At 40.7% G+C, this 14,109-nt stretch overlaps 1 protein-coding gene and 1 non-coding gene across 4 annotated transcripts; one reads left to right on the forward strand and one right to left on the reverse strand.

The window, feature by feature from the left end:
• Nucleotides 1–180: 180 nt before the first annotated feature.
• Nucleotides 181–13,214, reverse strand: fam114a1 (family with sequence similarity 114 member A1). 3 transcript variants are annotated; one of them, XM_056256821.1, is made up of 13 exons: nt 13,071–13,214; nt 11,726–12,034; nt 11,501–11,585; nt 4,702–4,883; nt 4,366–4,500; nt 3,966–4,118; nt 3,678–3,843; nt 3,170–3,255; nt 2,884–3,093; nt 1,848–1,987; nt 1,694–1,766; nt 938–991; nt 181–795 (listed from the first exon to the last, which is right to left on the reverse strand). In XM_056256821.1, the coding sequence occupies exons 2-13, from the start codon at nt 12,026–12,028 to the stop codon at nt 670–672; spliced, it is 1,713 nt and encodes a 570-aa protein (XP_056112796.1). In that variant the 5' UTR covers nt 12,029–12,034; nt 13,071–13,214; the 3' UTR covers nt 181–669. The 3 variants fall into 3 exon arrangements, with proteins under 3 accessions (XP_056112796.1, XP_056112797.1, XP_056112795.1); XM_056256822.1 differs by having other exon boundaries at nt 3,717–3,843; nt 11,717–12,034; XM_056256820.1 differs by having other exon boundaries at nt 11,717–12,034.
• Nucleotides 13,215–13,538: 324 nt separating this feature from the next.
• Nucleotides 13,539–13,610, forward strand: trnap-agg (transfer RNA proline (anticodon AGG)). The gene has a single exon. It is a non-coding gene; the product is annotated as a tRNA-Pro (tRNA).
• Nucleotides 13,611–14,109: the final 499 nt, after the last annotated feature.

The following is a 14,109-nucleotide window of genomic DNA, read 5'->3' on the forward strand; positions in this document are numbered from 1 at the left end:
GTTTGTATGTCTCCCTCATTTAACACACCTGATTCAGATCATCAGCTCGTTAGGAAAGAGCTTTATTAACTGAAGTGGGTGTGTCAGATGAAGGAGACATATAAAATGTGCAGAGCAGTGGCTCCCTAGGACCAAGATTGAGAACCACTGCTTTAAATCAACGAGAAACAGCAGAGGCACCTTTTTAAAATTGAAAGTTTATTTATTTAAACTAATGAACAACATGTGACGTACTGTGAACAGTGAGAACTGGACTTTCACACATGCTAAAAAAAACATTACTGTACTGATAATTTCAGTCTTTAGTTTCATATAATTTATATTACAGATTATGTTCTTGGTCAATTTTATTCAAAATAAAAACTGGTAATTGTGTAACTGTTCATTATTTTAAGCGAATGTCGGTTGGACCTCCAAATCTGCTCAGACAATGCAACACATGATTAATAATCTTCATTTTTAGTAAAGTCACTTAAAGAACAAACATATATATAAAGTGGACAAGCAGCTTCCTAAATAAGTTAGGAGTTTCAATCTTATTTTATTAATTATGTCTTTGTAAGAGTCTATATATAGACTAGAATTGCACTTTTTTTGGTTTAAGCTCTCATATTGAAGCAACATACCTAAACACAATACACAGATACACACACACACAGAATGAGGGCACTATTCTTTGGATGCTGGTTCAGGGACTGGCTTGACTGTGGTTCTGCTGGTCTGAATGTGTGAGACCTGAAGAACAGGCAACAGCAGCTGGAATGCATTATGGATGTAAGTAGTGCTATTACAACCCTGGGGAAACAAGACACAGTGCAGTGATGAAGGGTCGTCATTATCATAACTATAGTCATTCTAATCATCATCATCAAAACCCCTATAGCCGTCTCCTCATTTGTTAGCTGTGCATTATGAAAATGATCATATTCAGTTTTACCTCCAGCATCACACTGTCCACTAGAGGATTTAGTTCTTCTGCCTTTCTCTGATTCTATAGGGACAAAAATAAAGAGACAAAAAACAGCAGGATGTTCATTTTAAACTTCAGGAGAAATAAATAGTTGTATTTAACAATAACAACACTGACATGCGCAACATATGCAACCTGTTTTACTTCCATAATGTGACGCATTTCAAAGTGATATAGTGGCCCACAGTGCAACACCACAAAATCACAGGGCAACACTGGGAAATCAAGACTATACAAATTCTTACTAGCATGAAATAACAAAAGATTCTCAATGTGAGTAAAACGAACGTGTTATAAATGTAAGTTTATGTGCTGGAAACACATGCAGATACTACTGTCCAATTTTGAGGAGCAACTGCTTCTACTGTGTTGTGACTTAATTCCGTTGCTTTGCTACAAAATTTAGTTTGCTCTGTAAATTTAGCTGTGCTGTGCCACAGTAGAAACAGCTTTTTCAACAAGAAAAAAAGTAAGCTGGGACATGTTTTATCTGACAGGAACTGATTGGATCATGAAATATCTGTATGACAAAGTGATTGGAAGGGAAGGGCTGAAAAATAAGAGGGCATCAACTGAAGGAAACCGAACCAAAGTCAAAATGAAAAGGGAAGTAATTTCAGAGGTGGAGGTATTAGTCATATTTGAAAGTTTTTAGCAATAACATCCACTGATAAATAGTTCAAAATAAGACCAGGAACATGCGTTAGGGTCAGTCAGACTCACCCCTACAGCCAGTAATGTGTCCGAGAACTTTCGGGCCAGGCATCCGACCTCCTTACACATGGCACTGGTTAACCTGGGCATACACAACAGTCACTATACAGCTAATAAAAGGACTTGCCCAAAACTGTCTGTTGGAAACGGCTGAGGAACTCACCTGACCAGTATACTGGCCTGTTGGCAGGCTGGCTTCTCCAGCTCTTGTCCGTGTAAAATCAGCTCGGCCACTTTATGTAGCTGTTCTATACTACGAGCAGTCACCTCAGCAAGACTGCCCACTGATGACAGATACACCTTCTACATTCACAAACGTACACATTAAAATAAAGGTTTATACATGTTTTTTTGTTTTTTTTTATAAAGAAAGCAATACTTTTATATACGGCAAGGAAGCAATAAATTGATCAAAAGTGACAGTAAAGATACTTATAATGCTACAAAATGTTTATATTTTAAATAAATGCTATTCAAAATTCTATTCATCAAGAAATCCTGAAAAGAAAAATGACAAGAAAAATAAACAACAACAAAAAAACAAGGTCTAGAGATGCATTTTTTAAAAGTTGAACTTCTTTAAACTTGAGCGTCGTGATAAAATGTACATGTGGCGTGAGAGTTGGCAGCCCTGCTTATTCTAATCACACATACTATTTAGGATGGATAGTATGCACATTGTGATGCAGTATAGGTCTTAAACCTCGCCCTCTCCATGTAATCGAATGGAGCATGTTCAACTAAAACATATAATTACACTTCAAATAATTTTTTTCCAAAGATGGTTTCTGTCATTTAAGGTAGTCACGCAGATATATGTTCAAGTGTTTGTTTCTCCAATAAGTCTGGTTTTAGTTAGTTATTTGATGCTTTAAAATGTGGTGTAACATCGTGATTGACAGCTGTGCTTGTGATCGAGTCTGTGGGAGTGGGAGTATGGAAGGGAACTTGATGGATCAGGATCACTTCTGCACAGACTTGGGTCCCGAATTATCGACAACAACCATTTCTGGAATATTTTGGCTTAATTTTTCTGTAGTGCAAGGAAGTGGAAACATGTCATCCATCTTTTTTTACAGTCTAAAACAATGGAAAAATAGTGCAGAACACATTCTGTGTGTACAGAGAATAAGAGACTTGTATATATCCATACAGTACATATAGTTCAGACTCAACAACACACTCAAAACATTTCTCACCTCAACATCATCCGAGTTTCCATCTTTTGTATTATTTTTATCGTTATTTCCCTCTTCTCCCTTTTCTTTCTTTTCTTCTTCTTTTTGTTCCCCCTTTTCTGGATCGGGGCAAGGGGTGGAGCACTCTTCCTTTAATTCCTCTGTTACATTCTTGACAACTTCCCGGGATTGCTCCACTTCTCGCACCCAATCATGAGCTTTTATTCGGGCCTGCAGGGCACACGGTTAGATTAGTGTTTGTGAATAACGTGTGTGTGTGTATGTGTGTGTGTGTGTGTGGCTGTACTTTGCTCAGTTTGTCTGGAGTTGCAGCAACATGGAGCTCAAAGAGTAGCTCAGTAAGAACACTGACAAACTCCTCTCCATCAGCAGCTGAAACACACAGATCACATAAATATAATACCCATGGGCAAAAATGAGGAGGACTGAAATATTTATAGTGCTCTGACTGAGTCACCTGTCATATCAAATCAATGTTTGTTCATTGAGATTAGCTAATACTGGGTTTTCCAATATTTGTGGTATGGTGATTTCAACCAGAATTATACATTATAACAATTTCACAGCCTTAATAATTATGCAGATTATATAACTAATCATTTTAACTCTAAATCTGTGATTGGATTTAAAATTTAAAAGTGTGAACTTGACCATTTAACCTGATTAATATCCATTAATGCAGAAATTGTAATAAAGATTTATCCCTTACAGGATCTTGATTGTGGTCTTGGATTTGTTCACACCAGATTGTGATCTGGATTTGTCTAATTATGTTTTGGCAATTAAAGACTCACAGAGAGGAGTGGAACACTGAATTTGGGAATTAAGATCACCATTTTCCCCAGAGGCGGCATCAGCTTCCTCCTCCTCACGAGCGATGAAGATCTCTTTAATCGCAATCAGCTCCTTCTTCAGAACCTCTAAATCTTCCTCTTCCAAAGAGGACAAGAACTCCTGCACCTGAAATAGAGAGAAACGAAAAGAGGGAAAGATAAGGACCTTTTTTTGTATAATTTCAGCTTGTATTTTGATAGCAACAGGTACTATGGGTGAATGTACAGTATGTAGTGAGTGTTACTAACCCTTCCTTCACTCTCATTGGAAAGAATCTCCAGTGCCTCGAGATGAGACAAGCCTTGGTAATCATCAAACAAGATCCCATAGTGGGCAGTTGGTTCTGAAACCATCTGACTGCTCAGTCTCTCTCTCTCCTTTTCCTTTGCTTCTTTTAACATCTGCAGACAGACACAACATAAGCACATACATCAGGCAAGTATCAGACAAACATACTGAAAATATGGCAGGATTTTCCCACAAAACCACTGTTAAAGTCAATTATGCAAGAATCTTCTATGGTACGACGGTTGTAGGACTATATTCACAATTTAGCATAGCCTCTGTACTGTACCTTATTGTAAAGTAACATTGGGCTAGGGTTTTAGATCATGTAAGAAAGATTTGAGCATTTGTTGACCATCTTACCTGAGACAGAGAGACAGTTCTCTGCATCAGTATTTTAGTCTTTTTAAAGCCTGGATCACTCTCTGCCAAGACAATCATGGTCTTCTTTCCAATGAACTCCAAAGCATCAAGACCTCCTGTTATTACTGACTTTCCCTGCGAGAGGGAGAAAAAATGGTGCATGAAAATGTATCCAAGAAGGAAGGACAAGAAAGATTAATTAATCTTGGCTGATTCAATCACAAGTTGTCAGGCGAAATTCGTGCTATCTTAAATGCACCATCAAGTGTAGGTTCTGTGATCATGGTAAGTCATGTTAAAACTAATGAAGGGTGTTATATCCTTGTGCTGACTCACAGTGTTCTGAACAGCGCTGCTAATGGTTGACAGTACTCCTCTGTGCACCTCCTCTGAATGAACGTGTTCTGCCATCTCTGTCCCAGAATCCTCATGGGCCTCTTCTGCCTCATCACACGATGAGCTCTGACGCATTCGGAACGCCACACCTGCTTTCTCTTTTACAGAGCTTAACCCTTGACCTAAGGACAATCAAAACATTGAAGGATATTATTAAACTTTAGGGCTGAATTAACTCTGCAAGGCTTGATGCACAGAACAGATATTGACAAATAATCTGATTTATTGTCCCAAAAGTTTACATTCACACAACTGCGTTTACCATAATACCTACTAAGACGCATTAAGCTAAGATAGGTTTTTTTTAGTATTATGTCTCACATTCGCATATAGCAGAAAATAGACTGGGCACGCGACTGTTCCTTACGTGTAATTGGTTGATGTTAAAAAGTTATTAAAGCTGCAGTCTGGCGTTTTTCCTCTTTGTCGCCATCTCTGTTCGAAATTGCAATTGCAGGCATTCGCGGAATTATCAACTTTACGTGAGTTGTACTTCAACACCCTCGACACGGCACAGCGCGGATGAACACAATGTTTGAGGAGACTGTGCAGCTGTCAGTCATCGCGCCGGTGTTGATACTGGCATTCAGAATCACAGATTATTATTTTTGGAAGTATGACCTGACCAACAAGAATTTTCACCGGAAAATGTCACCTGAACAAGTAAGAAACATCCAACTTTGTTCTGGTTCTGACATTGCAGTAAATCGCACTGATTAAATCTAACAATCGCTTATCACGCAAAACCGTGCAAATTATATTTTGTTCTCCAATTGTTAATGTTAACAACGTCAGCATTGCTTGACTACATGTAATGTCCTTCCGATATGTATCCTTGTTTTCGCATGGGTCCGGTTGCAGTCTCTTTTTTCTGTAGCCACTCCGAAGTCCGAACGAAGTCTTTTGCATTTTACAGCGGGTGAATCTGTTGTCACTGGTGATTGTCGTTTGAACCTTTCTGGATCCGCCATCAAATTGAAAAGTTTAATGATATTAAGTGCTGTGAGAAAAGGCTATAAATCTCCACCTCCAGCATCCTCACTCGCAATATAGCCTACTGGCCGAGACTCCTCCTTAAAATGGCGGCGCGTGCAGACGCAGCGGCTGCTCTCTGTCCCAACTGTGCGGTGATATGTTCGTTTCGAAAATGTTTGTCCGAATGTTTTACGTGTTTGTCTCGTCTGAAACACAAGTACAGTCGACAGGCTCTGCTAGACATCAGCAGAAATAAGATTTTCAATGTTTTAGACTACACAAAAGAGAAGCTAAGAGAGTGGGGACTACTGCGGCCTACGATAACACCGGACTCGCCTGCTATTCCTCCCCCGGAAAGGAGGCGTCGGAAGCGGTGTGCGAGGAAGCAGAAGAGGGGAAAGCGCGGAGGCATCCGGGCCAGGCTAGCGGTTAGCCCAACTCGCCCAGCCATACCATCTATTCTCCTGGCAAATGTACGATCACTGGACAACAAACTGGATCACATTCGACTGCTGAGGTCAGCGAACCGAACAGTGAGTAACTGCTGTGTGTTTATATTTACTGAAACCTGGTTAAATGACAACATTCCCGACTCTGCTGTACAACTGGAGCAATTAGCATGCTACCGGGTAGGGTTGGGTACCGAAACTCGGTGCCAATAGGGAACCGGTTCCGACGTAAACGGTAGTAACCAGACCGAATAAGAAAGAAAATTTCGGTGCCTGATTTCGGTGCCTAACTTCATTAGGCACACACGCGCACACACACACACACAAGGTCTCTCGCTCTCTCTCTCTCCGCCGTGCGTGTGCTACACAGTTTGGAGCACAGTTTCTTCTGTCTCGCATGCGCGCTCTTTCTCGCAAGGTTTGGCTGCATTTCACGTGTAAAATTACGTGTCAGAACGCCCTCTGGGTGTGCCGATAGTCTGAATCCCATATAGAATCAAGCCAATTCATTGGCTGATGGCGCCACATCGACGCACTTACGTCGTCATACTATGCTGTCGCGCGCGCGCCATCTGCTCCTCAGATTTCTCTGCCGAAAAAGGAAGCTGGTCGGCAGCGCGAGGAGCTTGGCTGCGTCCCGTTCCCTATTGAGAGATATGTTACACCAACCAGAGATGTTCTCTTTCATAGGTTCACTCAACGCTGCGTAGCTAAGAAGCAGTGGATTTGTATTTGTAGGCTGCTGTATCACGTGCCGTTTGAACTGACGCGCTACAGCGATCTGTCACATTTCAAAGAGCCAAAACGTTATTTATTGTGTGAATCTCGTAAAAATATTGACAGAATCTGACAGCTGTGGATTTGTTCCATATCAAAAGTAACCTTCTCTGTCTTGTCTGTCAGTGTCCTCTTTGTCCGCGATTTTTCTGTGTGAAAAGGGTCATTTGCGTGAGTCTCACGGTCAATGCGTGAGAGTTGGCAGCTCTGCCTGCTAGTAATCTCTATTAATCTCCAGTATTATTACATTGTTTGATACAATATTGTTTCATTTGATATTATGTAAATATGAATTTTTATTTTATATTGGTTTTATTATTACCATATGTTACTTGTATTTATATTGTTTAAAGATTTAAGTTAATATTGTGTCCAGTTTGGCCATGTAAATTAAAGGGTATTATTTTTTGATAAAGTGTGTGCGGTTTCATTTTCTTAAGTACCGATTTAAGAACCGTTTAAGCACCGGAACCGTTTAAAAAATACCGAGTAGGTACTGGAATCGGATAAAACCCAAACGATACCCAACCCTACTACCGGGCGGACAGGGCCCTCATAGACGGAGGAAAGACGCATGGCGGAGGAGTCTGTGTCTATATCCGCAACGAGTGGTGCCGAGACGCTGTGGTGGTGTGCAAACATTGCTCACCACTGGTGGAGTTTATGATCATGAAGTGCCGACCATTTTATTTGCCTCGGGAGTTTAGCGCGATCTTGCTAGCTGCGGTTTATTTACCTCCCACTAACAACAGCAGCGATAGGAATGAGGCCCTAAATGAACTGTACCAGGCTATAAGCGAACAACAGACAGCACACCCAGACGGTTTCATCATCCTCGCCGGGAATTTCAATCATGCTGACCTCAAGACTGTCCTTCCAAAATTACATCAGTATGTTGATTTTCCAACAAGGGGAAATAATATCTTGGACTTAGTGTACACTACACACAAAGGAGCCTACAAGGCCGTTTCCCTCCCCCACCTCGGACTCTCTGACCACAGCACTGTTATGTTAATACCAGCATACAGACAGAGAGTGAAAGCCATCAAACCTGTTAGGAAACAAGTAAGAGTTTGGCCAGAGGGAGCAACTTTGGCTCTTCAAGACTGCTTTGGAAAAACAGATTGGGGAATGTTTAAAGACGCAGCCACCTACAAAAACCAGACAGACATTGAAGAATATACAGACACTGTGACCTCCTACATTACCAAGTGTATTGATGATGTGACCCACACAAAAAACATCATCAGTCGGGCTAATCAGAAGCCATGGCTAACAGGCGATGTCCTCAGGCTGCTGAGAGCTAGAAACATAGCCTTCAGAGCCGGGGATGAATCTGGACTGAAAACAGCGAGAGCCAACCTGTCCCGTGGCATCAGGAAAGCAAAACAGGATCACACACATAAGATAACCGCTCACTTTAGAGAGAGTGGAGACGCACGGAGCCTCTGGCAGGGCATTCAGGCCATCACGGACTACAGGCCTGTGCCACAGAGCTGCGAGAGCAACCCCTCTCTGCTCAACAGCCTAAATAGTTTCTTCGCACGCTTTGAAGAACAAAACAACACAAGGCCACAGAAGACCCCTCCCCCCCTTCATGATCAGTCCTTGTGCCTCTCCACCGCCAGCGTGAAGAGGACACTCGTCACTATCAACTCACGCAAAGCAATAGGTCCAGATAATATTCCGGGTCGTGTACTGAAGGACTGCGCAGAGGAGTTGAAGGAGGTCTTCACAGATGTCTTCAACACTTCCCTGAAGCAAGCCACAGTTCCATCATGCTTCAAAGCTGCCACCATCATACCTGTGCCAAAGAAACCTGTACCATCCTGTTTCAATGACTATCGACCTGTGGCACTCACACCCATCATCATGAAGTGCTTTGAACGGCTTGTCATGTCATACATTAAATCCATCCTCCCCCCCCACCCTGGATCCCCATCAGTTTGCATACCGAGCTAAACGATCTACAGAGGATGCAATCTGCTCTGCCCTTCATCCAGCCCTTACCCATCTGGACAAAAAAGACACATACGTAAGAATGCTATTCATAGACTTCAGTTCAGCATTTAACACATTAATTCCGCAACAACTCATCTGTAAACTTCATAAACTAGGACTAAGTACCTCACTCTGCAACTGGCTATTGGACTTCCTCAGTCAGAGGACTCAAGTAGTGCGTGTTGGCAATAACACCTCAAGCAGCATCACACTAAGCACAGGGGCCCCTCAAGGCTGCGTGCTCAGTCCACTGCTCTTCACGCTGCTGACACACGACTGCACAACAACTCATAACACTAATCACATTATTAAGTTTGCAGACGATACAACTCTGGTGGGTCTCATCACCAAGGGAGACGAGACTCACTACAGGAAGGAGGTAGACCTTCTGGCCACGTGGTGCAGGAAAAACAACCTCCTGCTGAACGTTAGAAAAACCAAAGAGATCATTGTTGATTTCCGGAGAGGTCACACCGAACACCGGCCATTGTCCATCGATGGTGCTGATGTGGAGAGAGTGAGCAGCGCCAAATTCTTGGGGGTGTACATTAGTGAAGATCTCTCCTGGACCACCAACACTGCATCCCTGGTGAAGAAGGCTCAGCAGCGCCTCTACTTCCTGCGCAGACTTAGACGGGCAAGCGCTCCACCACCCATCATGAGCACTTTCTACAGAGGCACCATTGAGAGCATTCTTTCCAGCTGCATTACTGTGTGGGGTGGGAGCTGCACTGAATATAATAGAAAAGCTCTTCAGCGCATAATTAACACAGCCGGAAAGATCATTGGTGCGCCACTCCCCTCCCTGAAAGATATATATTCTTCCCGTCTCATCCGCAAAGCGACCACAATTGCGAGCGATGAAAGTCATCCAGCTCACAATTTGTTCAACCTCCTGCCATCTGGGAAGAGGTACAGAAGCCTCCACTCCCGCACTACCAGACTCAACAACAGTTTCTTCCACCAGGCTGTTAGGATGCTGAACTCTCTCAACCACCAGGCCGTCAAGAAGATGAGATGACATACCCCACCCCCAGGTCGTTAAGAAGATGACCCCCTTAGCACACTTGATGCTGCTATGACTGAACTGTCCTTGCACTACAATGCCATTTGCACACTTCATATGCTGCTTTCGATGAACTGTCTTTGCACTACCATGTCATTTGCACACTTCTGATGTTCGCTATGACCGAAACTGTCTTGCACTATCATGTCACTTGCAGATTTAATTTTAAATGTCTATTTATTGATGCCCATACATAGTGATAGTATAGGTTTAACTACATGTTTAATTACTTTTTTTTCTTTTCTTTTTTCTCTCTGTCTTCACCGTGGGATGGAGGGAAACGTAATTTCGATTATTTGTATGTCTGGAGCATGTGAAGAATCGACAATAAAGCTGACTATGACTTAATGTGTACAGATGTGACGTAATGACACAAAGACATGCTCAAATCTCCAGCGGAAATCCACCAGTACCACTGGATTAAAAACATTACTACAAGCTTACCGCTTTGAATCGAGCTAAGGCAAGCAGATAGTTTTGAACACTGGCTGGTTATGTATTTTCTCAAATATGTATTTTGGATAATTTTTAACCCCAAAAAAGCTACGGACTGCAGCTTTAAGTCCAATAAACTGTGGAAAACAACTCACAACGGTTGTTGTGCTGTCTGACACACACACACACACAAAGCGTGCGCACAGAAAGCCGCCTCTCGGACATTCAATTCTCTTTCACGGCTTATTGCACACGAGCGGTCAAATACACACAGTTATGTCAGAATGCCTGTCTTGGCGAATATATTCACAAACACAGTCGGTTATGTCTTAAGTGAAAGTAAACGGTTGGGAAAGAAATCGGATGCGTGTCAATAGGATCCGTGCATTAGGTCTTAAAGCGATAGCAGCCTAAAAAAACTACATGCTTCTGTCTGTCAAACAACAAAAGAAAAAGAGAAAATCACTCACTGCTCTTGACTGAATATATTTTGTAGCTTTAATATGAATTAATGTGTATTTAATTAATGTGAAGGCTATGCAGTGTTTTATTTTTACATTCGATTATTCAGGTCTAATGTATTGTATTTGCTATTGTTTGCAATTTGCTTCTTTGTTTTTTTATTTTTAATAACAGAGATAAAATAAAATAACAATAGAATAACTAATCGTCCACCCCTAGTTTCAGGTATTTTTGTTTACCTGGATGCTCTTGATGTCAGGTTTTCATGTTTATATAACTATATATTACCAAGTTGTGTTGTTGGTATTTAAATAGTTTTTGTTTGTTTGATTAATAATCAAATTTTAGAGAAAATAATAGAATGTGAAACATATTGGTTATATCATTTTAAATACATTTAACTATAATTTCACTTATATTATACAAACTTGAAGCATTATCATATCGTCCAGCCCTTCTCATATGTATAATTTGCTATTGTGACTGTGATATCTAACAGTTAACTGTGGAAGGATCTACTGCAAGGTTAACTATGGCAATCTCACTGTAGTGACAGGTTGCTATGGTGACTTACCCACAGTGGATGTAGCAGTGGTCAGAAGTGACTTCCCCCAGGAGCCCCAACTACTCCAGCCTTTAGATTTAGACTCATCCAGGGGCTGATAACATGCATCAACAACAGCCGAAGGATACAGTCACAAAATACACAATAAAAATGTGTTATGGATTTGGTATCATATGGCACAAAATATTACTTTGACCAAACACAGCTCAACACTATTGAATGTACCTCTGTTCCCTCTGCTTCTTCCTGTGTAACATCTGGGTCCAAGCTCACTGACTCCACACATTCAGTCACCTGACCCTCAGGGTTTTCTTTTGATTGGTGTACCTGCTTCTCTTCAGTAGCTTTGGGTGTACCATGCTCTTCCGCTGCCACATTAGTTGGGTCAGGGGTCGATGTGCCTAGTGAAAGTTGTGATAAAGATGGGACCTCATCTGTGTTGACTGCAGCTATGGGGCCAGTTTCATCAGAGGCAGTCGGGTGGAGGGAAGGGGGAGATTTTGCAGTGAGGTCTTCCACGGTCTCATCTTGCGACATGGTGCTCTGATAAAAAACAGATCAACAAACAAAGTGTAATGAGAGGCCATGTAAGCAGCTGGCCATGATTACACAAACTAACTTCCGGCTGGACGCTGAGACAGCTGAGCTCTGACTAAGGTTTGCAAAAAATCTACTCTTAATAAGCAGTAGGATCTTTATTCAGGCAAAAGTCATGGTTAATAGTTAGTTATAAATGAGATTTAGACCCTAATCTAAAGTGTAACTATATTTTTTCTTTTTTATCTAATTAGGTTTGTGTTATGGTTAGGTCCTGAATTTAGGATTTGGGTTTAGCAACTATCTTCATTTCTGAATAAAAAGCACTAAATTATTGATATTATTATTATTACTATTATCATTATTATTGTGAAACCAATATGTAAGTGTAGGTGTGTGTGAAAAGAAAAGCATTCAGACAGAACAGCATTCACACACAGTACTGTCCCTGAATGGTGCCGCACTGTCAAGCGCCTTTGTTTGATGCGGATTGCGGCGCCATCTAGCGGTTGTTTTTTACACGTACAAGCAACATTCAAACATTAGTTTGTAAATATACGTTCAGTAAATGACTAAGCAACATTCAAACATTAGTTTGTACATATACGTTCAGAAAACGAATACACAGACCGTATATAAGGCAGATTATAAACTACAAGTTACAGTTTCTATACAAAAAAATATGCATGCAGTTTTAAACAGTTAAGTTACCCCCAAGGCTCCATTTCTACTAGCTGAAATCAAACGTCTATGTTTGACCATAAATAATGTATTCTTTTCCCTATTATTTGCATTTTTTATTGTCTCTTCTTTATGTAATGACAGTTAAAGTATTTTGAAATACTCTGCGAGCACTTCAAAAGCGAACGCAGACGCCAATTTAACTTAAATCATCCAAAAGAATAACAACAAACGCGACATATGGAAGTACTCTATGGAGAAGACCATAACGCTAAAACGTAAGATACATATATGCGAAATTAACATTTGTAGTACTATTTCTTCTGAAGTAAAGTTAAATCATGGAGTCATCCCTTCTTACCAATTCTGCTGACAGTCGCGCTCGCGCAACCCTTCCGCTCGAGCTCGCGCCACGTCGGCAGCGGGGTCGCGTGCGGCTGTGGCCGGTGACGTCACCTGAACTTTTGGCACTCTGTTGATAGGGAAATAGATAAGAGACAAACTATCACATCTTGCATAAACATTGTAGTAAAATGTTGTGTAGTACTAACGCATGTTTGGGACTGACAGAGTGAGGTATTCATCTATTTGATCTCGGCTTTTAAAATGGCGATGCGTTTCAGAGTTGGTTTTGTGAATGCGAAAACTGGGAATATGAAGTAATGAGATATAACTGAATCATTAGAAAATTAGAAAAACAAATTTTCCTATCACTAAGACAATACACAAGTCACTGTAAATGTGTTTTTAATGATAAAACAGCAATGAGTAAATTCGCTTTTTATCTTAAACTTTTGTAAAGTGTTATATGATTTATTAGGTTCTGACTGGCTCGTTGGTCTAGGGGTATGATTCTCGCTTAGGGTGCGAGAGGTCCCGGGTTCAAATCCCGGACGAGCCCTCTCTTTTGACTTATGCAACAGGTAAAGAAATTATAAACCACAGGTTACACGTTATAGTTTCTATACAAAAATATGTATGCATGCAGTTTAATGATTCCTCCAAGGATGCATTTCTTCTGAAATCATATTGAATATATAAATAGTTTATTTGCAGCATGTTTTTGCATATTACATTTATTTATTACATTTATTCAATAATTAATTACTGTAAATAGAAATCTTTTGTAACAAAATGTCTTCACTGTCACTTTTGATCAATTTAATGCGTGCTTGGTGAATAAAAGTGTTAATTTCTCTCTTTTTTAATCGTACCACACGTTTGAATGGTATCATGGTTTCCACAAAATTATGAAGCAGCACAACTGTTTTCGACATAGATAATAATAATAAATGTTTCTTGAACGGCAAATCAGCATATTAGAAAGATTTCTGAAGTATCATGTGACACTGGAATGTATCATGTGAAGAATGGAGTAATATAAGTATTAAGTGAAGAAT

Source organism: Rhinichthys klamathensis, unplaced genomic scaffold (assembly GCF_029890125.1).
Source record: "Rhinichthys klamathensis goyatoka isolate OS25496 unplaced genomic scaffold, OSU_Roscu_1.1 h1tg000133l_1, whole genome shotgun sequence".
NCBI lineage: Eukaryota > Metazoa > Chordata > Actinopteri > Cypriniformes > Leuciscidae > Rhinichthys > Rhinichthys klamathensis.